This window comes from Dipodomys merriami, unplaced genomic scaffold (assembly GCF_024711535.1).
Source record: "Dipodomys merriami isolate MVZ:Mamm:240054 unplaced genomic scaffold, mDipMer1.0.p SCAF_102, whole genome shotgun sequence".
NCBI lineage: Eukaryota > Metazoa > Chordata > Mammalia > Rodentia > Heteromyidae > Dipodomys > Dipodomys merriami.
In genome coordinates, this window is record NW_027202294.1 from 2,881,587 (window position 1) to 2,901,675 (window position 20,089).

Genomic DNA, 20,089 nt, shown 5'->3' on the forward strand with positions numbered 1-20,089 from the left:
TGTTACACTCTAGATTTCCCAATTTACATCAGCCTTAATGATACGGTTAAACCTCACTATATATCCCACAAAGCAAATATGTACACCTGAACAGAGGCAACTTTGAACAGACCAGCTGACACACTACTTGTGGAAAGGTATATTAAAGAAGCCTGTTAACATGTAGTCTAAAACTCAAAAGAAACTCTGAACAGCTGAAATGCCTTATAAATAGCGCAGACCCAGAGGAAGTGCAAACGTCTGCATTGTGAATTGTAGATCTTAATTACCGACAATGGCTGGTACAGCAAGTAGCAGGGAAAAAAAAGTGAAACAGTTGCACTGTTCATGGTTGGCAATAATTCTTCAGGAAAATATTTACTATCAATCAGTTATGAGAAAAGGGACTCTGTGCTCGTAAAACAGCACGTTGCTTCTCATACCAGGACCATTTTGCTTCAGCATAATCTGAATTTAAACAGCTTGTTTCCTGCGGATATAATTTTGGAAATAAATAAAACAAGTCTTCTATCAAAATCTGGAGTGAGTGAAAAGGAACATCACATTTTCCTGTCTCAGTCAGTTTGAAGCAGATTATTAGTCTCAAGTAAAAAACAATAGCAACAAACAACAACAAAACAGAACATCTACACAAGACAACTGACTGAGTTTATTTCCAAGCATAAACAGAACTACTCCTATCTAGGTCAGGTACTGAGATAGATATATTCAAGTAATTCAGTTTAAATGTAGGGACTTGTAGGGATGTTTGTAAATGTAAATTACAGAAAAGCCTAAAACCAAAAATTTTAGTAGTAATTCAATAAAATCAATAAAAATAATATAAAAAAGAACAGAGTTTTTCAGTTTTCCAGTTAGTTTTCTTTCCTAATTAAAAAACATCACGAAGGTTGACAATTAGGTACAATGTAATTATGGATTTTAAAGACTAAGTTGACAGTCAATAATGACTATCCATTTAAAGCTACAATAAATATAGAGCTCATCCTGTTACAAACACAAATCTCATAAACTACCGAGCTATAATTAGAAGAGGCTTTCAAAAAATATAAATAACATTCCAATGCTACCAATTATTACCTATATTAAATTATACTGATAAAATACCCCTCCCCATTTTTATTTCTAAATCTTTTTTTTAGGACTCTTTCTTCACTTTGGAGATTCAGCAGATTATTGTCAATTTAGGGTATCTTACAGCTTACATTTGCTCATATTCTAACAAGGTACACTTTTGTAAAGCTATTGTAAAACTAAGGTATCTGGCAAAGGAGTTATATTAATACTAAAGGGATCTGAAGATAACATTTTTGCTTTTAAGAGAATAACTGATATTAAAACTCTAAAATTCACATAAGCAATGTTCAATAAAAAGGTTTTGAACTGTAATTAAGATCTCAATCCAAACCAAAATCACTCCGATCAGAATCTGAACTTCATAGGAACAAAATGATTTGCCATCACCATGTTATAGTGTTCTTATGTGGTGAGAGCTGAACAGCCAGACCACTCTGGAGCACAATCAGAATCAACAATAATTGCTGTTATATCAAGTTTGATAGAAAAACCACTGCAATCATATCAATGTTGCAGATGAAACTGTTAAGGGCTCAAGGTGTAGAACAGGAAATAGGGAAAAACTTGCAGACCTACCAAAATAATGATCTCTTTTCAAAGGTCATGCAATAAATGAACCCAAAAGAAACAGTATGGAATTATGAGACAGATATAGTGCATTTATAAAGGAGGAGAAGAAGAGAGCTATCCCTGAGCTTTTTTGTTCAAGGCTAGCACTCTAATAGAAGCCACAGCTCAAGTGTTAGGGTTTTTTGGTGGTTAAATGGAAATAAAAATTCCAAGGACTTTCTAGACAAGGCTGGCTTTGAATCATAATCCTCAGATCTCAGCCTTCTGAGTAGCTAGGATTTCAACTATGAGCCACTGATGCCTGGCTTCAGCTATGTATTTTTATTTGCTATGGATCAATGGATTATTTGGCTCAAATTGGAAACAATGAACTGGAAGACAAAATACGGGCCAATAAAAGGAACCTGGAAGTTAGCTGTGCTCCAAATGGGAATTATAGGACTAATTCCAGGACTACAGAGTATTTACAGGATAAAGGAAGGAAATTAATATCAGACTAAAGTTAAAATACACCAGAATAGAAAGAGAAGATCATTGTTTGGGAACAAGTGAAACACTGATGAGCAGCAATGAGCAAACTTATTTCCTCACCCAAGAGCATGGAAGGAATTACACTGCTATGCCAGATGCCAAAGATCTCTAACTATGTACCACCATAGTACAGGGTGGGAGAAGAAAAACAAACCCACTCCACATCAAACAGACACACCAACAAAATTATGTAACTTAGATACTAGCTTACAAAAAAACAGGAAAAACAAAAGGAACAGATGCTCATTTGGCCAGCTCTCAATGACATTCATTAAAATTGTCACCCTGTCCCTGGATTAGCATTCATGTTAAAATTTTACCTTGTTGAGCCAGAAGTCACTGGTTGGTGCACAAAGTGAGAACATTAAGGCCCAAAAAGGGAAAAACAATAGTATTTACTTATTTATTTATTTGCCAGTCATGGGGCTTGAACTCAGGGCCTGGGCACTGTCCTTGAGTTTCTTTCGCTCAGGGCTAGCACTCCACTACTTGAGCCACAGCGCCCCTTCTGGCTTTTTCTGTTTAATGTGATACTGAGTAATTGAACCGAGGACTTCATGCATGCTAGACAAGCACTCTGCCACTAAGCCACATTCCCAGCCTGAACCAATGTTTTTTTTTTTTTTGGTTTTTTTTTTGGGTCCGGTCATGGGGCCTGAACTCTGGGCTTGGGCACTGTCCCTCAACTCTTCAGCTCAAGACTAGAGCTCTACCACTTGAGCTACAGCGACACTTCCGGCTTTTTTCTTTTTGCTTATGTGGTGCTGAGGAATCGAACCCAGGGCCTCGAGCATGCAAGGCAAGCGCTCTACCACTGAGTCACCTTCCCAGCCCATACCAATGGTTTTTAAAAGTCCCAAATAGTCACACCCCTCTCTCCACACAAATGCTAAATATAAAATAAGGTCAATTAGCAAATGCTAATCTTGACTGAAAAAAGAAACGTGTAACTTACATTAATACATTTTGTAGCAAATTAAGATACAACTGATGAATTTTATCTTTTGTAACTGTACTTGTAAACAAATTCTGGTATTTCTTATATAAATCATTACAATGATTATTTAGTGTATGACAATATTCCCAGTTAATGAATATGCAAAGACTATAGCATATTGTAAGAAACAAGATACAAATAATAAAATTACTATGGTTCATATGGTTGGAATGTTTGTACTTTCCCCCCAAAGAATCTACAAGCTCAAAGAATTCAGAAATAAAACTGGTATTTTTTTTTTTTTTTTTGGTCGGGTCATAGGGCTTAAACTCTGGGCCTGGACGCTGTCCCTCAGCTCTTCAGCTCAAGGCTAGCACTCTACCACTTGAGCCACTGTGCCACTTCCGGTTTTTTTCTTTTTTGCTTATGTGGTGCTGAGGAATCGAACCCAGGGCCTCATGCATGCAAGGCAAGCGCTCTACCACTGAGCCACCTTCCCAGCCCAAAACTGGTATTCTTAAAGCAAAGAAACAAACAAATTAACTGACTAGCTAGCAACCAACAAAATAAAATGAAATGAAATCTCAGAGAGCATGGTTGGTCCCTCCCATCATGAGACTATAGAAGAAAGGTGCTATTTATGAAGCACAGTGAGCCCTCAACTAGACAGCAAATGTCCTGGACTTTGATCTTGGACTTGCCAGCATTTAAAACTATAAGAAATAAATCACTGTTGTTCATAAACCATCTAAATTTATGGTATTTTTGCTACAACAGCCCAAAAGGACTAACACAGTTGCCCTTAGATTTTGTAGCAAAAGGTGGAAACAATATGACACCAGTTTTGGCTCCAACACTAAGAGTAAGTATGTGGCTGTGTGTATGAGCCAACAGAATCAATTAAAATGTTAGAAAAGTTGTAATGGTGAAAAATTCTTAAATGGTAATAAAGTCATTATTTTTTCAGATTAGTGAAGTAAAAGTCTAGAAGCATACCCCATATTAAACATCACTCTTGAGATAACAAAAACAGCATTCCAGATTTGATTAATAGATGAAAGCAAAAGCTCCTGATCTCTAATACTGAACATTATTTTTACGTTTACGATAGAGATATAACATGTTTATACATGAACAGGCAGCACATATGCAGCACCAAACACACTTGTCCACTCAGATCAAGAACACTAAAGGCATTATTTCTTAACATTAGCCACTCAATAAACTAGTGACCTAACGATTTTTCTGTAGTGTATTTCACATTTCTTGCAATGATATCCTCTATACTTATATTTGAAATTCTTACTTGTATTTTAAAAACATGAAAAAACTTATAAAAGCAGTTGTACATTCTTATATAGATCTTACTGGTGATAATCTATAACTAGTGTCAAACAATAAAAATGAATCTGTTTAAAGTAGGACAAGAGTACACAAATGATTCTGTTGGGAATGAAATGATAGAAAGTACAACTTGTGCTCTGTATAAAATGATGTCTTTACTCAGGAGGCTGAGATTTGAGGATCGCAGTTCAAAGCCAGACCAGGCAAGAAAGTTCGTGGAAATCTTACCTCTAATAAAACACTAGAAAACTGGAATTGGCGCTATGGTTCAAGTGGTAGAGTGCTAGCCTTGAACTGAAGAGCTCAGGGATAGCACCCAGGCCCAGAGTTCAAGCCCCAAGACCAAAAAAAAGTCTTTTTATTCTTTTCTTAAATATATAATCTTACATAGTAGTCTTTAATAGCAATAGGGAGTAAAGCAGTATAGACACAGAAATATTTTGATGTATAATATGCATTTTTGAATAATATTACTTACTTTGGCCACACAATTTTCAGTCTTCATAGCAGTGCTTGCTAGGCATACTGTTTCCTGGTTTATGCAGAGTCTGGCACAGCTGTTGTAAGTCTGTAAGGATAATTTTTTTTATTCAGATTTTTTTTCTGGATATTGAAATATTGGTATATTCAATGGTCAAATTCTGCTCTAGTTTTCAAAAGCAATACACAATATATCCTATTTATAAATTCCAGATTGATAGGAGTTGAAGGACAAGGCAAAAGGAGGGTTGTCAAAGACATTTAGAAAACCTAATGGTTTCCTCATGGTTCCCATGAGGAAGTATGTGGACTTCCTATTTCATTGTATGTATGGAAAGTGGTTATGAAGAGTCTTTTAAATCCAAGTATTAGGAACTTAGGTTTATTTAAAATAGTGATTACTGTTCTGAGATGTTCATTTTTGTTCCTTTTCCTTTAAAACAAAACAAAAAACATCAAGCCAGGCTCTAATGGCTCATACCTGTAATCCTAGCTACTCAGGAGGCTGAGGTCTGAGAATCCAGGTTCAAAGCCAGCCCAGAAACAAAAGTCTGTGAGACTTTCATCTCAATTAACCACCAGACAACTGGAAGTGGCGCTGTGGCTCAAGTGGTAGAGGGCTAGCCTTGAGCTGAAGAGATGAGGGACAGTGTCCAGGCCCAGAGTTCAAGCCCCACAAATGACAAACAAAACAAAACCAAAAATACTGAGACCTGAAAGGATGGTTTGATCTTCAGCACTGAAGGAAAAAAAAAAAAAAAAGACCAAAAAGAAAAAAAAAGGAAGAGAGTATTCATTTAGAACAGATTTAAAATGTTCAAGACAAAAAGGTATGATTGTACATGCCTATTGTCTTAGCTACTCAGGAAGCAGATACCTGAGATCAATTCAAGACCAACCTAGTCAAAGACTTAGTCAGTGAGATCTCCATCTCAACAAATACCTCAACAAATAAACTATACGTGGTGGTATGTACCTATAATCCAAGTTATGTTGGGAGTGTAGGTAAAAGAACCAAGGTCTAAGACAATCCTAAGTAAAAACACAATACGTTCCTAGAAGGAAAAAAAAAAGAAGCAAAAAATTCTAAACCAATCACAAAATATTTTAAAGAATCTCAATACAAATATATTAAGCTTTGAATTTTTTTGTGTATATGTGACAGGTCTAGGGATTGAACTTAGGGCCTCTCAAGCACTTCCTCAGCTCTCTTATTCACAACCAGTAGTCTACCACTTGAAATTGATCAGACTGGCTTTGAATCAAGACCCTCCTAGGTCTCACACTTACAAGCAGCTAGGATATTACAGATGTAATCACCAGTGCCCAGTTTAATCTTTGAATTTTTTTTTTTGCACAAAAGATATATAAAAAAATCGAGAGCTGTGCTGGCAAAGGTGACTCATGCCTATAATCCTAGCTACTCTGAAGACAGATCTGAGGATCAAGGTTTGAGGCTAATCCAGGCAAGAAACGTCTGTGAGATTCTTTATCTTCAATAAACTACCCATAAAAATCGAGAAATGGGGCTGTGGCTCAAATGGTAGAGTGCTAGATGAGTAAAAGAAGCTCAATTCCCAAGACTGGAAGAGGAGAGAGAGAAGAGAGAATGGGGGAGATGGGGAGGGGAGGAGAGGAGAGGACCTAAGAAATTAACTTGGCACTAATATAAAATACAGACCTTCTTCAAGGTTTACCAGTTCTAACACTTAAGCCAATTTTTTTTCAAAATCTAATTCAGGATACCACACTGCATTTGTCACATCTCCTTATTTTCCTTATACCTAGGACAATAATTTGTCTTTCATTACTGACACTGGGAAAGTACTAATAAATGTAGTATAGATTAACAATCTACAGTCTATTACAGTGGTAATGTACCTCAAGATATTGTGGTAAGTATTTCTGGTGATATTAACCTGATGACCTGGCTTGGGTTATGTCTGCCAAAATTCTTTTAAGTTATTATTTTTCTGTTACTATATATATATCAAAGAAAATACTTTGGGATTATAAAAATACTCTATTTCTATTTCACCCTTTGCATGCTTGTTCCAGTGTACCATTAATTGGTCTTGCCTACTGTAATCCTTATACTGTTATACTCTAACAATATACTTTTTTGTAAATTTTTTTTTTTTTTTGCTTATGTGGTGCTGAGGAATCAAAGCCAGGGCCTCATGAATGCAAAGCAAGTACTCTACCACTAAGCCACCTTCCCAGCCCCTTTTTAGACTTCTTTTTCCTTCTATATTAGGCTCCCTCTATAAGAAAGAGTTGTGCCAGGTGCTGGTGGTTCACACCTGTAATCCTAGTTACTCAGGGAAGATAGTGGTTTGAAGCCAGCCTGGGCAGGAAAGTCCATGAGACTCTTATCCCCAATAAACTACTCAGAAAAAGCCAGAAGTGGTGCCAAGTGGTGCTCAAGTGGTAGAGGGCTAGCCTTGAGCAAAAGCAGCTCAGGGACAGTGCCCAGGCCTAGAGTTCAAGCCTAGACTGGCAAAAAATAAAGAAATAACGGAAGCAAGGAAGGAGGGGAGGAAAGAAGGGAGGAAGAAAGGAAGGAAGGAAAGAAGGGAGGGAGGGAGGGAGGGAGACATCTTTCACACTTATTTATTTATTCGTTTACTTGTATCAATATGGACAAAAAGTTTAAAGAATTTGGTTTTATGGCCATCTTTTATTCCTTGGAAAAATAGATATACAAAAACAAAAATAGTTTTTCATTTATTCTCGGAATAAGACTGACGCCAGAGAATTGCTTTGAGCTTGTAAGTTCAAGGCAGGCCAACTCAAAGACAAAATTAAACCAAACTAGGCTAGGCACTAGTGGCTTATACCTATAATCCTAGCTACTCTGGAGTCTGAGATCTGAATATCATGACTGGAAAACACTCACCACACACACACACACACACACACACACACACACACACACACACACACACACACACACACACACACACACACACACACACACACACACACACACACACACACACACACACACACACACACACACACACACACACACACACACACACACACACACACACACACACACACACACAGTTCCCAGGGGCCATGAGTTTTAAATTAAGACTGGGAATGAATGTGGCTTAATGGTAAGAGTCCTTGCCTAGCATGCAGCTCTGGGTTGGATTCCTTAGGACCACATACACAGAAAGAGCCAGAAGTGGTGCTGTGGCTCAAGTGATAGAGTGCTAGCCTTGAGCAAAAGAAACTCAGGGACAGTTACTAAGCCCTGAGTTCAAACCCTAGGACTGGCCATAAATAAATAAATAAACAAACCCAAATTAAATAAAAAATATATAAGGCAGGTGCCCTTGGTTCACGTGTGTAATTCTAGCTACTTAGGAGGCTGAGATCTGAGGATCGCAGCTTGAGTCTGCCTGGACAGGAAAATTGTGAGACTCTTCTCTCCAATTAATCACAGAAAAAGCTGTAAGTGTTGCTGTGGCTCAAGTGGTAGGTAGCACCCTAGCCAGGGACAGCATGCCCAGGCCCATAGTTCAAGCCCCAGGTCTGGCAAAAAAAAATGAGAACGGAAAAAGGGTAAATTTTAGTGGAGTGACATAGCCCCCAATGGGTGCTGTAAACTTAGTTTTCCTTTTAAGTTTTTTGTTTTTGTTTTTGTTTTTTTAATGATGGCCTTATGCTTGTTAGACATGTGCTCTAATGCAGCCCTTAGGTTCCACCTTCCCCTCCATTTTTTTTGTTCCCGGTCTTAGGGCTTGAAAAATCAGGGCCTAGGCACTATCCCTGAACTGCTTTTGATCAAGGCTAGTGCTCTCAACACTTGAGCAACAGCTCTACTTTCAGAGAAAAAAGACCTCAATAGCATGGACTTTCTGCCCAAGCTGGCTTCAAACAGGGGTCCTCAGATCTCAGTCTCCTGAGTAGCTAGGATTACAGGCATGAGCTCCAACTGTCCAGCTTTATTTTTCTTTTAATTTTTTGTGCAGGTTCTAGGGCTTGAACTCAGGTCCTAGGCACTTGTCCCTGAGCTTCTTTTGCTCAAGATTAGCACTCTACCACTTGGCCACAGCTCTGCTTCCAGCTTTTTGGTAGTTTATTGCAGATGAACATCTCATGGACTTTCCTGCTTGGGTATGTAATAACAATCCTCAGATCTCAGCCTCCTGAGTAGCTAGGATTCTAGTATGAGCCACCTATACGCCCAGCAACTTTTCCTTTCAAATAATTTAGATTTCAAAACATTTATCCACTAACTTAAAAAAAAAAAAGTTTGTTTTTAGTGCCAGTCCTGAGGCTTCAACACTAGGCCTGGGTGCTGGTCCCTAGCTCTTTTGTTCAAGGATAGTGCTCTACCACTTGAGCCACAGTTCAACAGCTGTTTTTGGTTGTTGTTGTTGTTTATAGTTAACTGGAGATAGGATCTCATAAGCTTTGGTGCCTGGGCTGGCTTTGAACCCAATCCTCAGATCTCAGCCTCCTGAATAGCTATGATTACAGGCATGAGCCACTGGCAACTGGCTCCACTTAAACTTTTTGTCCTCTTATCATTCAAGTTCAAATTATTTCAACATATATGAAAAACAGAGCATTTGAAATTAAAGTAGAACATAGGGACTACTGGTACAGATAAATTCTGGGCTCAAAGTTCAGTATTTTTTTTGTAACATAAACATTTACTGTATGTAGGTACAAAACAAATGTTTTTAATAAAACACTGTTTTTAAAAATGCACTTATGGGGGCTGAGAAGTTGGCTCAGTGGTAGAGCGCTTGCCCTGCATGCCTGAGGCCTTGGGTTCAATTCCTCAGCACCACCTAAGCAAAAAAGAAAAAACCCGGAAGTGGCGCTGTGACTCAAGTGGTAGAGCGCTAGCCTTGAGCTGAAGAGCTGAGGGACAGTGCCCAGGCCCAGAGTTCAGGCCCCACAACAACAACAACAATAACAACAACAACAAAAACATATACACACAGAGAATAAGAATACAGAAAAACCCTACACACATACACACACACAGAATGAGACATACAGAAAAACCCTCCACACACCACAGTAAGATGGCAGTTCAAAAAAATAAGAATTCACCAGTTAGTGCATTTGGCACAAGATGAGTAAAATTCACAGTGAAAGCTGCAGTCCATGGCTTGAAATATCAAAGCTACAGTTCAAGATTGCCACAGTTGCTGACAATGGAAAAAAAGCCTAGAGAATCACAAGAAAAGGAGGAAGTCTCAGAAAATACATACAAATGCTCCTCAAAAGCATGGCTAACCCACAAACAACAAAAATCAAGGGAGGAACTCCAAGAATTCAAATGGAAAGCAACAGCTGGGAGATGAAGGACTTAAGCCGAGACTCCAGCTGCTGCCCATGAATGCAGACAAAAGTTCAGAATTTGATTCCTGCCAAATTAGAGAGATGTAATAAGCATCTCAAGATTTCCATTGAAACTAGCTTCAACCTCTGGCTGAAGGTAAAGAGAATGTCTTAGGACAAAGGATACCTTGGAAATGTGGGCAAAACCAAAACACTTTCAACATTATCAAATGTAACACTAATTCTCTTCAAGAACAGTAATTGGTTAGTAATTTAATGAGATGAAGATAAAAGAACTGAGGTTTTTCAATGTATCATTCATCACTATAAAATAAAGTTACCAGACTTGTCAAGCAGACAAGACCATCATAGTCAAGAGAAAAATGAATGAAGATGACCTACCTATGAAAAATTGCACTTAAAAGGCTCTAAAGCTATAATATCTTCAGTGCAATAACTTAAATAAGAATCATAGTGGGCTGGGAAGGTGGCTCAGTGGTAGAGTGCTTGCCTTGCATGCATGAGGCCCTGAGTTCGATTCCTCAGCACCACATAAGCAAAAAGAAAAAAGCTGGAAGTGGCACTGTGGCTCAAGTGGTAGAGCACTAGCCTTGAGCTGAAGAGCTGAGGGACAGTGCCCAGACCCCACCTCCCCAAAAAAGAATCATAGTAAGTAAACAAATGAGAATATTTCATTGATGGCTCAATGGTAGAATGCTTGCCTAGCATGTATGAAGCCCCAGGTTCGATTCCTCAGTACCACATAAACAGAAAAAAGCCTGAAGTGGCATTGTGACTCAAGTTGTAGAGCACTAGCCTTGAGCTAAAGCTCAGACCCAATGGCAGGCACAAAGAAGAAAGAAGGAAAGAAAGAAAGAAAGAAGGAAAAGGAGGAAAAAAGAAAGACAGACAAAGAAAGATCAAACATAAAATGAACTGAAGAGATATATAGAATTCAGAAGTATAGATTATGAGCACAGTCCTACTCAAAGAGTGTTTATATAGCATGTACAAGGCCAAGTTTGACTTCTAGTGTCATAAAAAGTACATCGATGCTGGGCGCCAGTGCTCACGCCTATAATCCTAGCTACTCAGGAGGCTGAGATATGAGGACCACAGTTCAAAGCCAGATCAGGTAGAAAAGTCCCCATGAGACTCATCTCCAATTAACCACTCAAAAACTGGAAGTGGCACTGTAGCTAAAGTGGTAAAGAGCTAGACTTGAGCAAAGGAGCTCAGGGACAGTCTCACAACCAACAAAAACAACAACAACAACAACAAAAAGTATGTTGTCTAAAATTTTAAATTTCATAGATTGGAAGAGTCAAATGGGCTGGGCCGTTGGTGGCTCACACCTGTAATCTTAGCTATTCAGAAGGCTGAGATCTAAGGATCCCAGTTCAAAGCTAACCCAGGCAATAAAGTCCATTAGACTCCTATCTCCAATGTAGTTGTGGAGATGGGAGAGAAGGGATGGGAGGTGAAAAACAACAAAGAAGCCACAATGCTTGGTAAGAAATGTACCCATTACCTTGCCCATGTGATTGTAACCCCTCTGTACAGTATTTTCACAATTAAAAAACAAAACAGAGAGCAGGAAGTGGTGGTGTGGCTCAAAGTGGTAGAGTGCTAGTGAGCCTAGAGCAGAAGAGCTCAGGGATACTGCCCAGGCCTGGAGTTCAAGCCCACAATGTTTAAAAAAAAAAAAAAAAGTGACCAAATTATTTCCCAAACCAGAAATCCCAAAGCAGATAGATTATAGAAAATTCCTAGTCCAAATATCATCAAAATGCTGAAAACCTGCAGGGCACTGGTGGCTCTCCCCTGTAATCCGAGCTACTCAGGAGGCTGAGATCTGAGGATCACGGTTTAAAGACAGCCCGGGCCGGAAAGTCCATGAGACTCTTATCTCCAATAAACCACTAGAAAACCGGAAGTGGTACTGTGGCTCAATCGGTAGAGCGCTTGCCTTGAGCTGAAGAGCACAAGGACAGCGCCCAAGCCCAGAGTTCAAGCCCCACGACCAACAAGAAAAAAAAAAAAGCTGAAAGCCAGTAGCAAGCACAAAACTCTATTTGTAACTCTAGCTAGTTACAAATAATGGCAAGCTTTTTACCATCAACAATGAAAAATGGAAGACAGATATATGACTCAAGTGCTAGAGCAACCAACCTTGAGCAAATAAGCTAAGGAAAAAGTACAAAGGCCTGAGCCCAAGCATCAGTACTGGTGTACATGTGCATATACAAGACTAAGAGCGAGAGAACATGTACAGAAGCTAGCTAACAAGGTTCTCATTAGCACACTTGAAACAATCTGATTTTCTGGTTTGTTTTTTGGAAGAACTGGGGTTTGCACTCAGGACTTGGAACCTGTTAGGTAGATGCTCTACCACTTGAGGTATGCCTACAGATTCTTTTTTTATGTTTTAGTTATTTTTCATATAGACCATTGCTTTTGCTCAGTCTGGCCTGGTCTGCAATCCTGTTTAATTCTCCCACATAGTTGGGATAACAAGTACATACCACCACACACACAGCTTTATTTACTGGCTGATATTGGGGTCAGAACTGGCCTGGAACTGTGATCCTTTTAATTTCTGCCTCTCAAGTAGCTGGGATTACAGGCATAAGCAACCATAGCTGGCTTAAAAACAAAACAAAAAACAAAACAAAACAAAAACCTAGTAGAGTTTAAACTCAGGGCCTTGGGTTTGCTAGGCTGATACTCCACTAGTGAAGGTATGAGGCATTTTCTGCTTTAATTATTTGTGAAACCCATCTCAATTTAATTGTTATATGTGTGTGTAGTAAAGTTTGGGATTATTTGTGCCATCCTTTTTTTTTTGTTTTTTGTCAGTCCTGGGGCTTGAACTCAGGGCCTAGGCACTGTCCCTGAGCTTTTTGCTCAAGGTTAGCTCTCTACCACTTGAGCCACAGTGCCACTTCTGGCTTTTCTGTTTATGTGGTACTGAGGAATCGAACCCAGGGCTTCATGCATGTTAGGCAAGCACTTACCACTAAGCCACATTCTCAGCCCTTGTGCCATACTGTCTTTCAGATTTTCTCAAATCAATTATAAGGGAACATTTAAGAAAAACCAGTTAAATGTGTGCATATAGTCTATTTCTGAACTGAAAAGGCTGTGGCTGTATATAGTGGAGTGTGTGTGTGTCTCTCTCTAGCATCCTGGCTAACCCTAATTCAAACCCCCTATTTTTGTCCAGGGCCAGCATCAGACCAATAAGATAGTAACATGTAACACTGCAATAAATGCTGAGATTTAATATAGTACTGTCCCTCTAAAACTGGGGACAAGGTGAATGTATTTTCTTACTATACCAATTTAACATTATATTGGAGGTCAAAGTCATTAAAATAAATCAAGAAAAAGAGACAAAAGACAAATAAGTTTTTAAAAAGTAGTAAACTGTCTTTACCCATAAATGTCAGGAACTGATGCCAACAGTAAAAAAAAACCTGTGTTTCTACATTTTAGTAACAAGAGAATGAAGTGAGAAATATATTAAACTAATTTTTGTACAAGCAAACACTGTTTAGGAAACTGCTTAGGAAAGCCTTTAAAAAACCAAAAATAGGGGCTGGGAAGGTGGCTCAGTGGTAGTGTTTACCCTGCATACATGAGGCCCTGGGTTCGATTCTTCAGCACCACATAAGCAGAAAAAGCTCGAAGTGGCGCTGTGGCTCAAGTGGTAGAGCACTAGCCTTGAGCTGAAGAGCTGAGGGACAGTGCCCAGGCCCAGAGTTCAGGCCCCACAACTGGCAAAAAAAAAAAAAAAAAAAAAAGGCTATGAGTCTATTTATATGACATTCTAGAAAAGACTACTATTCTAAAAATAGTGAGAGAGGGTTGACCATGAAGTAGCATTACAAGGAAAATTCAGTATCAATAGACCTGTTTAGTATTTTGATTGTAGTATAGTTATACAAGTTTATTGTCAAAACTTACAGAACTATACACTAAAATGAGACATTATTTTATGACCTTGGCTTGATTGTTTTGGTAAATACAGATTTTACTTTCACAGGCTGTCCCTCAATTTGAGTTAGTTAGATGTTTTCTTTTTAAAAAATCGTTTTTTATCTTTTGTTTTTATTAATGGATGTGCTGGATGTCTAATTTTGTTCAGATGACTGCAGAACCTGGAAAAGCTGTTGCTGCTATTGATGCATAACATACTGCTATTATTGGTCTTTTTATATAAACATAAATATATATATACATATATATAATTTGAATTTTTGGAAACTTTAGCTGTGTTGTCAACTTTGGAAAAAGTATCCCAGTTTACTGTGTTGAGTTGGCATTGTACAGAAATTAATAGCCATATTGGTCTAGAAATGTTAAACTTAATTTTTTTCCATTTGTACAGGGGTAAACGCACTGTATTAAATATGTAAGGTCTTATCTACATGGGTTTGATTAGAGAAACGAATAAAGTATTCTCTAAATAATGAAAAAAAATTGTTTTAGGGCTGGGAAGGTGGCTCAGTGTTAAGAGTGTTTGCTTTGCATGCATGAGGCCCTGGGTTCGATTACTCAGCACCACATAAGCAAAAAGAAAAAAGCCAGAAGTGGCACTGTGGCTCAAGTGGTAAAGTGCTAGCCTTGAGCTGAAGAGCTGAGGGACAGCACCCAGGCCCAGAGTTCAGGCCCCACGACCGGACCCAAAATAAATAAATAAATAAATAAATGAAGACATACTATTTACCATCAAAAAGACTCAATATTGTTAAAATGTTAACTTTAGCAAGGAATTGGTATTTTAGGACTATAATCCTAGCTACTCAGGGAGGCTGAGATCTAAGAATCACAGTTTGAAGCCAGCTCAGGCTGTGACTCTTTTCTCCAATTAACAATTAACATTCTTAGGTAAAGAAAATGATGTACATATTGATCATGTTGAGGTAGTCAAACTTCTTTTATATGATTCTTTTATTTTTTAAATAAAACATAAAAAGTATATGCAGCTAACATTTTAGGGGCAAAAGAAGTGTAGGAAATGGAGACGTGAGTTTTGTTGTTGCTGTGATGGTAGTATGTTTGTTTTTGCTTTTGGGTTGGTGAGTTTTTTGTTTGTTTGTTTGTTTAGACTGGGGGTGGTGGAAAGAACTGAAATGGAGGGAGGAAGAGTCATAGTATTTGACATGTGGGAAAAAAAAAAAAAGGATGGCACAAATAATCCCTAACTATACAACTTGTGGCAGGTCCAGGAAGGCAAAAGTAAAGGAAGGGGTGACACTGTCCAAAAAGTATCATACTCATCATTTGACTTATGAAACCCCTTAATAATGATAAAATTATCTTCTAAAAGAAAAAAAGTATAACATGGGGGGGCTGGGAAGGTGGCTCAGTGGTAGAGTGCTTGCCTTGCATGCCTGAGGCCCTGGGTTCGATTCCTCAGCACCGCATAAGCAAAAAGAAAAAAGCCAGAAGTGGTGCTGTGGCTCAAGTGGTAGAATGCTAGTCTTGAGCTGAAGAGCTGAGGGACAGCACCCAAGCCCAGAGTTCAGGCCCCACGACCGGACCCAAAAAAAAAAGTATAACATGGGCACTGGTGGCTCACATCTGCAATCCTAGCTACTAAGGAAGCTGAGATCTAGAATCATGTGGTTTGAAGCCAGCCTGGGCAGGAAAGTATGTGAAACTCTTATCTTCAATTAAAGACCAATATGTAGATACTGTGTTGTTTAGCCCCAAGGCAGCCTTGCTCCTTATGCTATATTTATGTATAATGTTTTGATGAGGCTTGGTCTCCACCAAACATGTGGCTGTGGGCTGTTGTCTTTAAAAGCTTGGTACAAACTCTGTTTGGGGCTGCAGGTCTTTGTAATAATTGGCTGTCTGCAGACCACTACTGCTCCAAGAAAGACTCCAAAATCTGACCTCTCAAAAAAAAAAAAAAAAAATAGCCCGGTGTCAGTGGTTCACATCAGTAATCAGGAGGCTGAGATCTGAGGATCGTGGGTCAAAGTCAGCCCCAGCAAGAAAGTCCAAAAGACTTATCTCCAATCAACCACCAGAAAACAGGGAGCAGAGCTGTGGTTCAAGTGGTAGAGCACTAGCCTTGAGCTGAAGAGCTGAGGGACACTGCCCAGGCCCAGAGTTCAAGCTCCACGACCAAAACCAAACCAAACCCAAACAAAACCACAAGCCAGAAGTAGAGCTGTGACTCAAGTGGTAGATGGTCACTAGCTTTGAAAACAGAAGTTTAGGGACAGTGCCCAGGCCCTGACTGCCCAGGCCCCATGAGTGATGCGTGTGTGTGTGCGCAAACGCACACCCACATACACACAATGTATAACTTATTCAGGAGAACATTACATAGATTCAGGAAACCCATTCAAGGTCTGAGAGAGTTGCCAGATTGTAAGCAGAAGCTAAGGATGTAGGCTTTTTAAAAAATCTGTAAAACGGGTCTATGTGTAGCTCATCTGTGAAGTAAGTAACAGAACTTGTCATAGTACTTTGACCACTATGGCACAAAAAAAGCTAAAATAGTCAATATTTTACTGTTTTAAGGCTCCTTTCAGCTGAATTCAAGGTAGTGAATACAATAGCTGCAGACAAGATGGGTTCTGTCCCCATGCAACATTTGTAAAGGTAGCTTCATTGCTGAACCAGAAGCATAGAGTTTTGTGTTGGAGTACTTTAATACGTTTTTATATTGCATATAAAGTACATAAGCATAAACCAGTAAGATGCCTTGCTGAAAACTACCTTCTTTGTGAAAGCAGGCTGTAATTCTGAACAAGTTTTCAATTTTCACACTGCTGCTAGGGTAAAACATTTTAAAGAGTTTAATTTTTTACAATGGAGTCAATGACATAGGATTATCTAACAAAGTAATGGCTAATCAATAGAAGGTTTAGTTGTCAGGTGAAACATATAACACACTAAAAGGGATTGATTGCCAGGCTTCTCCTTATTTACTAGAAGGTATATATTTAAAATGACACACTTGTTACCAGGCTGCATTCTTTTAACCTTGCAAAAAGCTGCTTAAGAAATCTGTTCAGCAGCCCTATAGCAAAGCAAGATATAGTATAATAAAACTAGCAAGTGAACGGGGGTGGTGTGGTAGAAACAGGGACCTTCAGATATATAGCAACATCATATCATGTCCCTAGTAAGAACGTAAGAAAAAAAACGGGACATCCAGGGAAGCTGAGACTGAGCTTTAAAAATGTCACACAGATGCTACCAAATCCTTTTCAAAAATAAGAAGCTATATATATTGATCTTGGTTCCTTATTTTGCCAAGGACAGATTTTTTTTTTTTGGACTCCAGCGTTAGGCACAGTAGGCTCCCTGCCACACACCCCCACTTCCCTTTTCTCTCTTCCTTTTTTTTTTTTAGGTGATACATACAGATTAAGCACTAAACACAAAATGAATTGGGCCCATATTGACTTTGACCAGCATATAAGCTATTTCTTTCATAATTTATTCACAGATCTCAACTCTATATGAAAATACACTTTTTATGGTCATTGCAACCCTGGAGTTCAATAATATTTTTTCTACTAAGTCAATGATTACACAATTTATCAAAGAATGATTACACCAGAATAAAAATAAAACAAAACACCAACCCCCTATACAGTCTTCTTTCCTCAAAGTAATTTTAAGAAAACTGGTTATTAAACCGCTTCTTTTTGAAGAAGGGTTTTGTAGCTAGGCACAAATTGCCAAACCATGTTTAAAAAAAAAGTTATTAGACTCTGAAGGATTCAGCAGAAGTGGGAAGTTATATAAACAAATCACTTCATCAGATTCAGAAAGATCACTTTTGTCTTACTTAAGAGACCTACATTAATTACCTTTAAGGTCTTTTACATGGACTATTTAAAATATGTACAATTTATTTATTTATTTCAAATGAGGTGCTTCTTCCAAAGTATTAAATAATGTCTAAAAATGCAAAAGCATTTTTATAAATAGGTAATTAAAACAGATGACTAAAATTAAGTCAAGCTGCAAAACATTACCCAGAATGCACTATGATTTTTTTTTTAATAAACATTTCAGGCAATTTTTTTCCCATCCAATGCCCAAAGCACTTCGGGGGGGGGGGGAGGTAGGAAGTTTCATGGGGTAAAAACACACAACACATATATAATGAAATAATGACAAACCCTAAACTAAAGTATTTACAAGATACTCCCTTAAGCACAGTTTGTCATATTGCAATTACACCTTGCCTACTGCCAAAACCAAAGTGCTTACTATTGCCACTAGAGGGAGAAGCATCTTAACACAAAGCAATGGCATACAGGGAATGGCTTTTCTTGAGCAATTATCAGAACAAAGCTCCCTTGGCTGTGTGTACCTTCTAATTACTCAATACAATTAAAATGACTAACCTAAAACAAACAGAAAAAAATGCCTGCCTGATAGCAGGGACTTCATTAAACCTTTTCCTCCCATCAATCAAATCAGAAAGAATGAAATGTCAACATATACCAACAATACAGAGCTATTTAAAAAAGAAAATTATGTGAAGTTAAATTTTTTTTTTTTTCATGGAAGAAAATGACTCTTGAAAAAAGAAGTGTCATGGTATTTACCCTTCTGGCTGCTTCTTGAAAACAAACTGTCCTCTGAAGAACAGAAATACAGAATGTTTTCTCTCAGTTCACTGGTTTATGAATGAGTTTTTGTTGTTTTGTGATTTTAATACACACTATAATGTCATTTTCTGTGTCCATGATGTGCTTTTTCCTCCCACTCATCCAACTGGAGAAAGGAGCTATACCCGTCAAGCTTCCATGCATATATTGGCTGATTTAACTTTAAGATCCTCATTGGTGGTTTTTTGTAGCTCTACTCTAAGGTGATGTTTAGAACAACAGAAATTTTTTGAGGGGAGTGGGAATCTGATAGGGTAATGGAAAACAGTCCCTTATTCCTTCTGAAAAGCTTATGGAGTTCCTTTTATAAGGCCAGGTCATTAACAGAAAATGACAACAGAGTCATTTTTCTTTCAGCTGACAATTGTGACATTTTTCCAGCAGTGTGCAAGGTGTTGAAAACCTGGCAGCTGTTACCTCCTGGGATGAAGATACTTTTTTATCCTCCCTTGACAGTTTAACTCAGTGGGTCAGCACCTTTAAAGACTGCAAAGTATCCTTGAAGAGGATGGAAGCTTGAATTACTGCTCCCTCTCTAATCAATGTAAACCCTCACTGCAGGTGAAGTCTCCATCTATAGAGGTGCATGGGGGAGGAAAATGTAATGCCCTGAGCCAGATGGTTTTTATCTTGTTTTTAAAGAATAAAGGAACAAGCTAACAAGGGAGACAGCTACTTTGTTAGCTTCTTGGCCTCTCTCATGGCTTTGCATCCCCAGGGTTCCAGCTACACAAGAGAAAGAATACAGGAAAACATAAACACTTAAAGAAATATAACTAGAGGGCTGGCATCATGCTGCTTTCAAAGAGTTGAGAAAGCTCTACTCAATGCTTTATTTATCACTGCCCACGTTCTCAGGGTGGTAAGTGGACTCATACACAAAGAGGATGGGGGATGGAAGAAGGATTAGGCAAGGGTCACAATTTACTCAATTACAGAGAAAGGCAATGCTGACAGATCCTATTAGCACCAATGTGAAGTAAAGAAAAGTTGCATGCTATAATGCTACATTTTCAGAAAGCAATGAGTACTTTCATGTATCCTCCCAGGCCTTTGCCCTCCATAACAAATATGAATAAAAGGTGGTTATGGTCTTTTTGGCTTCACATTTTAGAAGTAGAAAGAAAATTATATCTACTTTATAATACATTTTTTAAGTTCTTAAAGCTAGGAGAAAGGATTA

The 20,089-nt window shown here is 38.4% G+C and overlaps 1 protein-coding gene across 9 annotated transcripts in view; it reads right to left on the reverse strand.

Annotated features, from left to right (window-relative positions):
* Btrc (beta-transducin repeat containing E3 ubiquitin protein ligase) overlaps window positions 1-20,089 on the reverse strand; it is a 168,518-nt gene that overhangs the window by 64,538 nt on the left and 83,891 nt on the right. For all 9 annotated transcript variants that reach the window (XM_069994979.1, XM_069994934.1, XM_069994946.1 and 6 more), the window contains one exon: window positions 4,938-5,027. In XM_069994979.1, the coding sequence (XP_069851080.1) occupies window positions 4,938-5,027 (90 nt within the window). The remainder of the gene's footprint in view (window positions 1-4,937; window positions 5,028-20,089) is intronic.